This window comes from Vespula vulgaris, chromosome 3 (assembly GCF_905475345.1).
Source record: "Vespula vulgaris chromosome 3, iyVesVulg1.1, whole genome shotgun sequence".
Lineage (NCBI taxonomy): Eukaryota > Metazoa > Arthropoda > Insecta > Hymenoptera > Vespidae > Vespula > Vespula vulgaris.
The window spans coordinates 5,513,121-5,527,587 of record NC_066588.1 but is presented as its reverse complement, the minus strand read 5'-3'; the positions used below and the strand labels follow the sequence as shown (position 1 = coordinate 5,527,587).

Sequence of the window (14,467 nt, the reverse complement as noted above, 5' to 3'; positions counted from 1 at the left end):
TATTATAATATATAATGTTTTATATATATAGTAATATTATATTATTATTATTAAATTATTAATCGAATAGAAGAAATTATTATTGATCGATATATAAGCCAACTTAAACACTGTTCAAGAAAAAATAAAAAAAGAGAGAAGTACAGTAACAGTAGCTTTAAAATCGTAATATCTCGTAAACGTTACAGCTAAAGTTCTCCGTCCTTTTCTTTTTCAGTGATAGGGTTCACCGGGGTCACCAATCAGAGAGGATCGCCGAGTAGTCTGGGCGAGCAGTAATATGAGTCTGTAGTAAGCGAAAACACTTCGATCGTGAACCGACTTTCTATAATAGTTTCCGTTATACTTCCGAAATAATTCGTTCTGGATTAGCCAAGTGTCTCGAAAGAAAAGAAAAATTGCAACTGGTTCAAGGTCATGGCCATCGCTTTATCTTCCTCATCTTCATCGTTCGAGCTGATGGATCTGTTTAGTTTAGCGATTCCAACAAATCTTGTTTTTGTCACATTACTCGCATTTATTTCATTGCCGTTCTTCCTTTTTCTTTATCCTGGTAATTTTTAATCATTTCAATATAATCAAAAGAATGTGAACAATTTTCTACATGAAAGATATTCCAGATCTTAAATGACCAATGAATTCATTAATCTAACTTCTCGATTTTTTTCTTCTTCAAGCTTCGTCATGGTCGAGAAAGTGTTGGATTAATTTCGTCAAGTGGAAGTATCCTAATTGTATCGTCGTCGAGGAAAATAATATTCGGAGTATTTTGGATCAGGGTAGAAATCATGTGAGTATTAATTACTACGAAATGATTACCAGAATATCAACGGGGAATTATCATATTTGTCGGATAACAATTTAGGATATTTGTTTTGTTCTTCTTCCTTAGGGTATATATACTCTGCTGGTTCAAGGTCGATCAATTGCTGAAGGTACGAGAAGTCATCTGTTACATTTGACATCGAAAAAGAAATTCTTGAGATTAACTTTGACAACGAAATGGGGTCTCTATGTTTGGAAGGATAACGAACAATTTTCTGTGGACAATCATCTCCTAAATTCACCATGTTCATTCCGAGGCAGGCCTCTCACCGAATCCAATATACAGGTTCTGACAAAGAGATTGCTTAATGGGATACCTATAATGAGATTCAAGTCATTGCATATTGCGTGCGTGCTGGTGTGTATGTACTCGCGTGTGTGTGTACGCGTACACATGTGTACGTAGATGCTAATAACGTTTGAAACTGCGTGCAACGCACGGAAATATAGTCTTGACCTTCCTTATCACAGAAAATACTCAACTAAGTAAAATTTATCGCTTTAAAGTTCTACGAAAACAGTAAAACCATCGCGATTACAACTAAACCAAAGATAAGTTATATTTTCTACGTAATCAAAATTATTGAACGGGACCTTTCATGAGAACTTTAACAGAAAGAATAATATATGAATCATAGTTTGTTTAATGAGCATAATGTTCCCGCGTATTTTTTTAAACGTTGTCTAATGTTTAAAACGAAGAGATAGATAAATTTAATTAATGAAAAAGCGTAAGTCGAAGTTCACTCTTTTGCAATGGGAGATTAAATGCATGTGAGCGAATTTATGTGCGTGTTTTTTTTTTTAAATAACATGTTTTTTAGGATTACGTGAGTGATGTAACTTCAAAATTTCTTCCGGCCGGTCGATCTCCATGGCAGGTAAACGTGATAAATTGTTTCTTTCGTGGCGAAGAGTATCAAATTTGTTTGGTTCGTGTCCATCATTTGCTACTTCGTTTGGAACATCTATCCCTCGCTGATTTTCTACCTTTGAAATATTCAACCGAGAATTGGGCTTGCGAGGAAAGTGATTCACCATTCACGAATCTCTATGTTGAACCTTCAGCATTACCTCGACTTCATCAAAAGCTTACAGAAAACTTTAGTAATTATTGGAACGAGTTTCTTTGCAATAATGACCCTATTGAACGACCAGAAATAATGAAGAAACGAATAGGAGTCTTCCAGTGTATTAAAATTGGCGTGATCGTTTTGGTAGCTACTTCAAAGGAATTGACTAGGTAAAAAATGAATGACTAGCTATAATGAACTTATCTTGATTTTAATCTTTCTTAAATTTCCAGGCAATACAGAAAATCCGAAGGCCTCAGATTCTTCGATTTTTTCACAATACTGCAACGAGAAGTCAATAAGAGAAACTTTGGAGTCTTCATAACATTCTATGCCGTTCTAAGAATCTTTCATCCAATTGATACCATTTATTCGATCTTAGCCTGGTCATGGTACCTATTTATCATGTTAACTTTGAAGACACCTGTATTGATTTTTCGAGAATTTCAAGCCCTGCAATCGAAGTACAAACACTTCTATCCGGACACTTTGATTTCGATGATCTGGTGCTACCTGCCATTAATAATCCAAGCTACGATCGAAGTGTTCTCCATTACATGGATCGCAATAGGAGCTCCGAAGTTGATATTGGAGGAACTTTTCTTGAAGCATCCTCAAGCCAATCGATTGCAAACGATATCACCCTGTGGTAGAAAAGTTGTGGCTTGGTCCGAAGAGGTCAGTTTGGATGTATTGAAAAAGATTTCCAGTGTGACAGGAGCTACAGACGCTGAAATCCTTTTAACAGCTATCGTCGACTCTTTGAAGGAATATTTTAGGCATTCTGGAGTTAGAATTCCGGACGACGTTTTAACTACAGCAAAATTCGTCAATCAAAAAGCTATCTTCTTGCATAATCATGAAACTAGAGGTATCGTTTGTTTGGCTCTACCAACGAGGACTCCACTTTTCGAGGACGATCTACTTGAGATTCTTCAGGTGAACGATCTTACAAATGAAACTCTTTCGAATTTTATAAACTTCAATAACTTGTATAACATTTTCCCAAGGTGATACAAAGAAATGTTCAAGAGACAAGAGCAAAGCAGAGTGCCATTTATGCCATCACAGCAACTGAAACATCACGTGGTCTGATCTCTTCATCCTTTCCTTCGATACTTCTCAAATTGATACTCAATCAATTATCGAGAAGATATTCGTTGTCTCTAACTCATGTTGATGGCAATCTACAAGTAGAAGGTGTAGATGCTGCAGTTTACTGGAGACCACCTCAAGGAAATTGCAGTAAATTATTTTTGTTTATTTCTTTTTTTTATATAAGATTTTCCAATGATTTTTATTGAAGATCGTCATAAGTATAATTCAATCACTATATTCTTTTTCGTAGATATGTCGATAACTCTGCACAGGTACGGTAATGGAGTGCGTTTAGGTGTTATGGGAGATGCCTTGATTGGTCCACAGCATTCGATCATAACCAGGACGTTCCCCAAAAGTCTACAAAATCTTTCTGCGATCGTTGGTGTTCCAAAAACTCCAGTGTTAGAAAACCAGAGTCGTAGTCCAAGTCCACATTCAGTTAGTCCAACTACATCGCCTGGATACTGATAAAATTATTATATGTCTTAACTTTTGGATCTCAAGGACAACGAATTGTCTCTCGTCGTCCATCTTGGAACATTTAGAAGGATATATTTATCATTCCAGGATTTTTTTTACGTTCAGAATCAAGACAAAGAAAAAGAGAAAGATATACAATCATATGTACAACACACACACACACATTATATATATATCATATATACAATATACAGATATATATATACTCATACATACATATATATAAATTATATGATTTATAAGTCTAAGAAAGACTTGACGTCAAAGTGAAATCCTACTGAAAGGAGCTGACTCAAATCTCGGCTAACTTATCGATTTCTTACTTCCCACTTAGTCTATTCTTCCGTCCTTCGAGTGTGTATCAGTCAACATACAGAAAAAATATCTGTGTGAACAATATTATTTCGTATCACATACATACTTAATATGTAACATTTGACTTTTATGGAACATGATATTTACAATGTACTGATTATACGTTGGAAAAATTTCTTGATGTTATTTATATTGATATATAAGAGATGTAAGAAGAAAGCAAATTTACTTCGAATTTTTCTTGAATTAATCTTTATAAACAAGATAAGTGAATATTATTCGAGAAATGAAGATCGATTGAACGACACTCAATAATTTTTTATTGGACGGATTCTCTTTTTTGAGATATTTTTCTTTTTACAAAATTTAAGATTTTATAAAACTTTTTGAACCATAGATGCAAACATTGTAAGTTGCTACTTGATCATTCTTGATTCTTTTATTATGCTATTAAGAACAAAAGCATACGTTTAGATATTATGTTTGTTTTGTCTCTTCAAGATAAGATATACTCGCGAAGAGTGAATATCTTATTGTCAGTCAACGTTCTCATAAATTTTATCGAAAATTGTCTACATATATATTCTAGAAATCTGAATTTTGATAAGGAGATGAGTTAGAACAAGGAAGATCTCGTTAATCGCGAAATCAGCTTTAATCAGTTTAGAATACAAATTGTTCTTTACATTTTAACTGTATTATTTCTAATTAAATTGAATAAAATAATCATTTTAGAACTAATCACAGAGATCAATTGACCGTTAATGCAATTTCATGAAATATTTCCAATGGATATTTCCTTCGTCTTTTTGAAAGTCATTATTTTGAAAAAATTTGTGATATATAGTTAGAACATGCATTATATAAAGATAAAGAACACGCATGTCAGCATACAATTATTTCTTGAATCGTAAGTGTATTACGAATTTCGTTGTATATACGTTTATAAGATACACATACTTAAATAATGAAATTTTTGTTCGCACGACTATTCACCGATAGCTTCGATGCTCGGAAGCCCCTGCAAAATTCTGCTCCTAAGTACATCGAAGGCACATCTTTTATTAGGCACGACTATAGGGAATTTCTTGTTTTCGGCATTGCGAAAAATGTTAGGACAGAATATCCTCGAAATTAACCGAAATGATGAAAACGAAAAGAAGAAAAAAGAAAAAATCATTCGTATTGGTTTACAATTATTTATGCAAATAATAAGTCGCCTGTAAATATGTAATGCTTCATACATGATCGATAACCGCTTACGAGTGCCATCTATTAGTAAGAATCTTTGTTCGACCCTTTATGATAGGCAACGCATGCGTACGTAAAAAGAAACTACGTTGCATATCGAAGGGGCTTAAAAAATGTTTCATACTGACGGATAGCGTTAGCAAGTTCAATTATCGACCAAGTATGAAGTGACGTCAATTTTCATTCGCTCAACGCACATAAATATATAATTATAGAAAATCTATAATATGAACGTATTTGAATCACAATAATGTTAAATAAAATAATAAACGAATTAATCACGTAATATTCGAAAATGATTATCAATAAAGAGTCGTTCGTGATGTTTGCTATTATTACTCTAGGACTAGAAACAGGGACTGTACGTCCTGGCACGATAGGTGTAAAATGTGTAAAAAGATAGTACGATTTAAATTTATCCCATAATTGGCTGAAGTTTTGATTGTTTCAACGAAACGATATACACCAAATAACGATACAGAAAAAAAAAACTTGTACTGAGAAAAGGAATTAATTAATATTATAAATTATTTTTGAATTTGATCCTCACTTTTCTATTAATTAAAACAGAACAATTAATTGATAGCTATATCACGCTTCTAATTTATCTATCAGGCATCCATGAAAAAAGAATTCAACTACGCTTGGTTTTGTGTCAAAGTTAACCGTTCCATCTCGATCAGGCCGCTACCCCAAATCTTTCGATTTTTTGTAAAAGGTATAATACCTATCAAGAGTCCAGCAACAATGATCCATAAACCAGCCATCGTAAAAGACATTTCCCAAGAATCCGTTATATCGAATAACCAACCGGCCAGCGGTGGCCCTAAAAGATTACCAATACCCTGACAGAGCAAAGTTAGACCATAAGCAGTGGTGAATCTTTCCAAGGGTATCAATTCAACCAGAATAACCGGCGTGAAGCTAAAACTACTGGCGAAGAAGAGTCCAAAAGATGCAGATGTGATGATCAATGGGATGTAATATACAGTGAACGTAGACATCAGAATCGTAGATACGCCACAAACAGCCAAACAACAAGCATATGTTTTGCTGACGTTCATCCAGGGCTGATCACCAGCCCATCCAAGACCGATCTGTCAAAATGACCAAGACTATAATTCTGCTGGTGATTTTTTCCTATTACACATGCTTTGACTTACCATTCCAATTGTATTCGTTATACCAATAATGCTAAGGAGATTAGCACCATCAGACTCGGAATAACCATTCCTAGTGAGATGTTCGGCGAGGTAGAAGTAAGGCACGATAAACCAAGTGAACAATAATATTGTCGAGAGCGACATCAACAGGAAATGAAACTCCAGGAACATCGAAAAGTCCATCATACCTTTCAACAGATTCACTAATTCGCTATACCATTTCTAGAAAAAAAAGATATTTTAATATCTTTTATGAATTATTCGTCAAGTCAAAATTGTTTTCATCATATCCAAATAATTTTACCTCTTCGCTTTCCTTCGCCAACGTAGTCATACTATTTCTATAAATGTTTGGGCAGCTGCTGGCTCTTAATCTATATTTCTGAAGATTTAATGCTGCACCACGATACATGACCGAATTTCTATGAACCCTAATATCTTTGAAGTAATGTGTATTTGTGCTGAATTGCCTTCTCAACCAAGGCAACGAATCCGTTCTGACGACTCCATCCGTTAAACCGGGTATGTGATGCCTTGATTTTACCTTTTCGGTATCAGTCATCTTAAATCATCCAACATAGAACACATGTAATACTAATGTATATATTATACATCCTAAACATTTTCTCCATATCCTGTAAAATAAAACTTACTGGTATTACGACGTCCTTCTTTATGAAGTAACTGGCTTCATCGACGTCCATTAAAATTTTCTTATCGCCATTACTGTTCTCATTCGTCTCCTGATATTCCGGATGGATATTCTTATTTTCGTCAGCCTTCTTGACCCTATCGAAATATAAACGATATGAACATTGTATCGTGTCAAGAATATTGTACGGAATCTAAGGTAAGGAAAAGAATCAAATTTATAAACCTCATAGACATAGTGACGCCAGCTTTCTTGTAATCATCTCCCATAGAATCATCCGCTAGTTTATCCGAGAGACTTCGACACTTCAAAAGATTCGGATAATTTTCTAGAATGACATTGTAAAGTCTTGAGTTAGCGGAGAGTGATTGTAAAACTTCCAAAGGCACCTGAAATCCTCGTAGACAGATATTTCTCCTTATCGCTTATCTTCATTTCCAAAAAGAGACAACAACTTCGGTTCTAGATCGTTCAACCTAGTTGATCATTACAATTTACATCCTACCTTCTCGCACTCCTTGACGAAAGTAGGTAAATTGACGACGCTTCTGAAAGTCGAACCACGCGTGGCAGCTCGATTAGGTGTTGCTGTACTAGTACCGAGACTTTGAAGTAGGTATTCCGTTTTGCCACTTTTCAACATCTGTCGGATTTCTTCGACACCTGGAAATTCATCGGAAAAGGCATGGGACGAACCATCGACCTCGGATTTGATGGTGTTCGACTTTTTCGGAGAAGACAATGCCTGCTTTTTTTGTTCCAAAATCCACCATTCCGGATCACGCATGACTGCACCGCAAACGATCATGTTAAAGAATGTACCAGCCAGCATCAGACAAGTACCACGCCAACCATATTCCTCGATGAAGAAAGTTGTCATCGGTGCGTAAACGAAGGTACCTATACCGGTACCACATGCCCCAAGACCTACAGCTAAGGTACGCTTCTTGTCGAACCAATAAGCGATGCTCACGACCGCAGTGACGTAGCACAAACCTAAGCCCAAACCCGCAATGACGCCAAAGGTCAAGTACATTACCTCGATGGTGTTACTGAAGCAGCTCAGAACAAAGCCAAATCCCGAAATAAGGCCTCCGGCGATCGTCATCTTCCTACAACCGTAACGATCCACTAAAGCAGACATGACAGGACCAGATAACAATGGTACAGCCATAAACAGAGAACCAATCCAAGCTGTTTTCGCCTTGCTAGCTCCAAATTCTTTAAGAAACTCGATGTAAAGCAAACCGAAACTGAAGGATACTCCATCGGCTATCATGGAGATTACCAGAGAGGCTAAAACGACTACCCATCCCCAACCACCGTCCGGTATACGTGGCTTTTTGCTAACTTCCTTATCTGCGATCGTAGAATCGAGATCATTCTCCAAATCAACGGCGCTGTCAAAATCGCTGATGTCCTTTATATCTCCTTGATATCCAGGGTTGGCTATAATAATTGGTGTTATCGAATCGTCGTTATTTGGATTTTTTGTCGAAGGACTCTTTCTTGATTCTATCGTTGAATTTGGAAACATCAAACGATGTTCCGCTGGTGTGGTTGAGAACATTCTATTATCCTCCGTACCATCTGTGTCAGGACTCAGGAAATCAAACTTATCTCCTAATTCATCTTCCAAACTCAGTACTCGGTTTCTGCCGAAATTATCAGGTGACATCGTCAGGAGGGTGTCCTTATCCGGTGATAAAGATTCTATACTTCTATCTATCGTACGAGCTGGGGTTGATTCGAGTAATCTTTCATCGGCTAAACTACTCAAATCCTCAGTGTTACCTGAATCCTGACAGATACCTGAACTTTTGGACGACGAAGTATCGCTGATTTGACCGTCGAAATCGATTCTATTAAAAAAATCAGGTTCAGGAGTTCTGCAAGGAGAACTTGGGAATATTGTTGGACTTCCATTATGCCAACCAACGATCGGTGCTCTTCTCCTCGGATATAAATTTTTAATATCGTTCGAAGATAATCGACTATCGATCAAATCCTTCTCTGGGTATACCATAACCGTTCGATCATTATTATCGTTAATGTTGTTATTATTGTTGTTACTATTGCAACCATCGTTATCTATATTGATCTCCGAATTTCCCAAGGACATCGGAAGCCTGTTAATATCATTATCACAGTCTTCTACGTACTTTGTATTTCTCCGATCGGCCATTTTCACGGCTTTTAAATATAACTATTGCCCGAGTGGATCCAACGACGGGGCCAACCTTTTAGCCCTTGGATCTCGCCCGGAATAGATCTGCCACGCCTTTCTCCTACCATAAGGACCTTCCAGCCGTGCTCGGATACCTCGAATGTCGATCGTTTCAGCATGCACGCTTCCTCGATTTCTTCGTCCTATGAACAATAATATTGTAGTATTTTATTATTAAACTTCTTCATCGGTTCAATCAAAATGACTAGAAAGAAAACAATATTATCAAAAGAAAAAAAAAGAAAGTCAAGAGAAAAGATATTAACGAAGCAAATGGAGTAAAATGAATGATTAACCAGATAAGGTATACTTGTTCTCGTTTATATTGTAACTGCAATTATCAAGCAACTAGTAAACAATGGGGTTACTGTTTTTCTCGACATCTACCTACATACTATTTACAGACAACTATCTTTCAATTATGTCCGATTAATGATAGCTAGACATCGTCTTGTATATGATGAGCTCTTCGTCATACTTTCAATAATTTGTACGTCCACTGTTACAAGAAACTCGTTAAAATTGATCGACGATATCAACAAAAGTTTTGTGAATGACGCTTCGTTGTGCAATATTCTATAATTTCTTTCATTAGGCTATCTTTAGAAATTCTTAATGAATTCGACATTTTTTCTAAATATTGTCGTTTATTATTATTATACAATACACATAGTGTTATTTACAATTGATAGTTAGTTGACGTTTTCAGAAAGGAAGTACGTTTTATTTATAATAAATAATAGAATTAGTTACTCACCGTCGAGGTAGTGTAAAGACTAAAATACGTGCAAGCATGTGTGGGCGTAGAAAAGTGCGTGCGACACTTGACGGTTTGAGCAAATAATAATAAAAATGGAGCTAAATAAATAAATTACGAAAAGAAAAAAAAGATCAGGAATTAGCATCTACGGAATTAGTTAAACGTACAGCATGCAGGATTTTGAGTACAAAAATGAACTCTATTTCCTTAAAAACTGAAAAATAAAATTGATTAATCGACAGAAAACTGATTAAGAAGCTGAAAATAATAATTATAAAAAAATGATCACTCGCTGTCTTGTAAAATTTGTATAAAAAATTATTCTCACTTGTTAATTACGTGTTTAACACTATTTAAGCCAAATAATTTTAATTGTTATTTGTTATTGGAAGATCTCGTATTACGTAATCAATGTCACATTTGTTAAAACGTAAATTGTTATGACGTAAATGAACAACCTATTATCACGTGGTTACGTGATTAATCTGTAATTAAGCTGTTAATAACAAGCATTCACCTTTATTAATTTTTCAACGTTTTCTCTCTCTTCATATTTACAATTCTATTTGAATTCTATTAAAGAGACTATATCGATTTTAATTACGAAACCATATTTCTCCTGCTAAAAACAACGAAATTAAAAAGTCATCATAATTTAAAAGTCTTATCGTTCGATAAACGTGATACATTCTCGTGTTATATACGTTCTCTTTTTCAAAAATTTCATTTTATTCTTTTGTTTTTTCTAATCTCCTTATCTATTATTAAGAATAGTTAATAGTCGTTTCTTTTGTGAAATAAGTACTAATAGGTCAACGATCGATTGGTAAGTCAGGGACGACGTTATAGTTAAGCACGAAGTTCAAAGTCGCCTCTCTCTTATACAGATCTAATCTTTCCTAATTCAAGGCCATCTATTGTTAAATTATTTTCTATCACGAAAAAATAATTTTCTCATATTTGCCCCTTTTTAAAATTTCAATTAACCCAGTCAAGCCAATTTAAATATTGATGAATTAATTTAATTATTATCATTATTACTAATATAAATCTCTCAATACACTATACCTATGTATATGTATCATGTATATGCATATATGTGTATATATATATATATATATATATATATATATATATTATATATTAACGTCAATATTATCATTAATATTATTATTATTACAATTAATTTAATTTCTATCGTAAATTCTTTAATGAAAATTTGATTAATTTTCTCTTTCTTTTCCTTTTCACAGAAACAAAAAGATTTCTTTAGGAACATTTATATTCTCATATACACTAGGAGTACCCGGTTATCCGATGCTTACCATCGGTGGGAGGAAGAGGTATCACCATGACGACCGACTTGGTCGATTTTCGCGTCTCCGCTTTTATCGGCGAGAAAAACACATAAAGACAAGATCTTCCGATTCTTAACATATTTACTGATAAATTAACTTCATTTGAAAATCAATAAAATTATGTTTGAAGAAACGAAAATGTGGCTTGGGCAGAAAGAAGAAATTACAACTTTTCTTTTTCGTTAAAAAAAAAAAAGAAAGAAAGAAAGAAAAAAGTCCAGAAGAAAAATATGTAAATTTTGAACAGTCAAGTTAAAACTATATTCTGGTATAAACAATAGATTGCAAAAGTTCACTATTTTCTATTTTCGAACTTCCGTTCATATCTGCCACGCCTCGTGGCACTGAAAATCTAATGCAAATCGATAAAATTAAAGCAAATACGAATCTTTGACTATTATTATTAAAATTACGAGTAGTTTTAGATCGATTATAGATCATTACTTTAATCCAATACTTTGAGGGTCTTCGTACTTTGAAAAGAAATGACTTGATTCTAGAAATTTGAATTAAATGGACTGACTATCGATAAAAGATCAAATCAGTTATTTATAATCGATTTTTTAAAATCAAATTACTTAAGGCGATCAATGATTTCGTGTAAACGAATAAACTTAAACATAATTTTCTTATAAAGCTTTCATCTATTCCATATGCAAAGTTATTGTAGAAATTATATTTCCAAATTATCTTTTATCCTGAAATGATTATAAACATAAATATATACCTGCTACCATTTGACAAGAAGCCATGTACAAACGCGATAGAGCGTGACACAGATATAGTCTCGAGTGTCACAGTCCTCGATAGATATAAGTAACATCTATATATATATACATATATGTATATATGATGTAGAGAAAGACCAGCTTTTACGAATGGTATCGACATTTTTTCTCGAATAAAAATGACAAGAAAATCTAAAATTCGTGAAGATTTCTGACGATTCCTTTTTATCGAGCTGTGTTTTTTTTATGTACATAAATAAAAAAAAAGTGATGTAAGTAGCGATAAAACGGCGAGACTGCGAGTTCCGATTTAGACAAATAGAGAATCATCTCAAGGACGAATGACAGGTCGTATATATGTGTGTGTGTATGTATATATGTATATATATATATATATATATATATATATATATATATATATATTCAGGGTGGAGCATGTATATGAATGGAAAATCTTATATATCCTAGTTGATTATAAATATGTGACAATAATTGATTGATAAATAGTAATCTGATAATTATTATCAAATCACCTTGTTAAATATATAAATGTTTTTCAAATTGTTGACTTATACTATTTAACTCTCTACAATGTATTCTTAGAGAATGAATAAAACATTTAAATGGTAATACACATATAACACATATAGTAACACATATAGCAAAGCCATATAGTGATTGACAGCGATAATATTAACGGCTTTGTATGAGCTATTATGTTAATCAATCCACATTAATTAACTTTTCTTCGCGATTTTTCAATCGATTGCAACGCTATCTGCAATAGATGAAGCGCACACGTGTTACACTTCTTGAAATATAAACGTGCGCACGTGTTCAATTACGAACGAGTAATAATTAATTCTATAAAAAAGAAAAAAAGAAAAGATATCACTTCTTATCGATCGTTTTCCTCAGTTTGATTTTGTTAAGAACATCGTCAGAATATCTTTTTGGTAGACGTAAGAGACTTGGATCAGATCCAAAATCGATTTCGTCCAAAACTTATAACCGTCGTAGTTTCATGAACGAGCTACTATTTTTAATTGCGTTTTGCTATAGTTGATTTATATCCGGGATACTATAGATAAAAATTTTGTCTAGACGAATTCCCTCCTTTCTCCTTCATCAAATTTGAGAACGTTCTCCTTCGGTTATTTTATTTTAAGTTAATTAGCTTTCTATATAAAACCATTTCACATTTTCATATATCTATATTTTAAAAATCTTCTTTTATCTTTTTATCATAGAATTAATGCATAATCAGATGTTAAGTACATTAAATTAGATCTACCGACAAATTCTGCACCTTTTATTTATCTATCTTTAAAATAATTTAAAAAAAAAAAAAAAAACTGAACTACGCGGATAGAACTTTTCGATAGATCCCAATATTTAGTGTAATCAAACTATAAATTTTACATTATATACATTTCTTTTTTGATACAGAAAAGAAAGAAAACAAAAATTAAGAAAAATATGTAGAACGATAGTACCGACGAATGATCAACCCAACTTACCACGAAAGACTTATCCAAAGTCCGTTCGAAATCGATCCAAACGTAAGAAAGTACGTCTCGCCCCTTTTCGAATTTTCGCGGAAAAACAATGGACGACACCTTCTCCCTCTTCTTAAAACTTTCAATTTTCACACAACTTTATTCCTTTTTAATAAAATATCGTAACACTCTCGGTGTGATCTTTTTGAAACAATTTTGTTTTTTACTGAAAAAAAATTTTTCTCTCTTTTTTTCTCTTCTTCTCTTTTCTTTTCTTTCTTTTTTTTTTTATTGACACGCACACGTGTGAGAGAGACGGAGACAAAGATAGATAAATAGAGAAAGAGACAGAGAGAGAAAAATGAAAAAAATTATAGATCTCAGAGAGGGTTGTTTAACGCAAGAATGTGCGCACGCTCGTGAACGTAATAATAAGACAACTTCTCTCTACGAAGAGACACGACAAACTGAACGAAGTGAGTTCAACACTGTAGGCAGCACGGAAAACGCGTCATTCAGAGAAGAAGGTGCAGAAACAACGCACCTGTATCCGTCGTTCTTGAGAGCGCATGACGAGAATCTCTCGCTCTTGCGCACTGCCACTATGCGAGGAAAACACGAAACGAATTATCATTTTTACTGCTATGTCTACTATCCGTATATATGTATATATGTACATATCCACAAAGTTCGACGATAAATCCCGATCCTCATTGAATTTATACGCTCAAAACGAACCGATAAAATTACACGAAACACGAATATTCTATATTTTATATAAAAATATCTTTCTTTCTTTTTCAAATTCAAGAATATAAAAATTATTTTTTATAGTTGAAAAGAAAATTGTGTATGTTTATATGTAACATAAAGTAAATAATGTGTGTGTGTGTGTGTGTGTGTGTGTGTGTGTATGTCTATGTGTGTATATATATAATATACTTGGTATGTATGTATGTCTGTATGTGTCTCATAAATTTATATGGCTCTGTCCACTTATTATCCTATTATCTTTTTGTTTTCTATTTTCTTTCC

General features: G+C 33.7%; 2 protein-coding genes across 3 annotated transcripts; one reads left to right on the top strand and one right to left on the bottom strand.

The window, feature by feature from the left end:
• The first annotated feature begins 141 nt into the window (after nucleotides 1-141).
• LOC127062320 (uncharacterized) lies at nucleotides 142-4,535 on the top strand. The gene is made up of 7 exons (XM_050990306.1): nucleotides 142-553; nucleotides 678-790; nucleotides 893-1,111; nucleotides 1,650-2,068; nucleotides 2,132-2,837; nucleotides 2,909-3,143; nucleotides 3,247-4,535. Exons 1-7 carry the CDS (start codon nucleotides 418-420, stop codon nucleotides 3,465-3,467), a joined length of 2,049 nt encoding a protein of 682 aa, XP_050846263.1. The 5' UTR covers nucleotides 142-417; the 3' UTR covers nucleotides 3,468-4,535.
• LOC127062316 (uncharacterized) lies at nucleotides 4,426-13,967 on the bottom strand. Of its 2 annotated transcripts, none has more exons than XM_050990295.1 (7): nucleotides 13,454-13,966; nucleotides 7,366-9,230; nucleotides 7,086-7,249; nucleotides 6,862-6,997; nucleotides 6,513-6,770; nucleotides 6,209-6,430; nucleotides 4,426-6,142 (listed from the first exon to the last, which is right to left on the bottom strand). In XM_050990295.1, exons 2-7 carry the CDS (start codon nucleotides 9,043-9,045, stop codon nucleotides 5,684-5,686), a joined length of 2,919 nt encoding a protein of 972 aa, XP_050846252.1. In that variant the 5' UTR covers nucleotides 9,046-9,230; nucleotides 13,454-13,966; the 3' UTR covers nucleotides 4,426-5,683. The 2 variants fall into 2 exon arrangements, with proteins under 2 accessions (XP_050846252.1, XP_050846253.1); XM_050990296.1 differs by having other exon boundaries at nucleotides 6,017-6,160; nucleotides 13,454-13,967.
• Between the last annotated feature and the right edge of the window lie 500 nt (nucleotides 13,968-14,467).

Excerpts from the sequence above, each read along its gene's own strand:
- LOC127062316 (XM_050990295.1), bottom strand. The coding sequence starts at position 9,045 with ATGGCCGATCGGAGAAATACAAAGTACGTAGAAGACTGTGATAATGAT. Across the intron at positions 6,998-7,085 it reads GGCGTCACTATGTCTATGAG|GGTCAAGAAGGCTGACGAAA; the intron begins GTTTATAAATTT and ends ATATTTCGATAG. Across the intron at positions 6,771-6,861 it reads AGAAGGACGTCGTAATACCA|ATGACTGATACCGAAAAGGT; the intron begins GTAAGTTTTATT and ends GGATGATTTAAG.
- LOC127062320 (XM_050990306.1), top strand. The coding sequence starts at position 418 with ATGGCCATCGCTTTATCTTCCTCATCTTCATCGTTCGAGCTGATGGAT. Across the intron at positions 554-677 it reads CTTCCTTTTTCTTTATCCTG|CTTCGTCATGGTCGAGAAAG; the intron begins GTAATTTTTAAT and ends TTCTTCTTCAAG. Across the intron at positions 791-892 it reads TGGATCAGGGTAGAAATCAT|GGTATATATACTCTGCTGGT; the intron begins GTGAGTATTAAT and ends CTTCTTCCTTAG.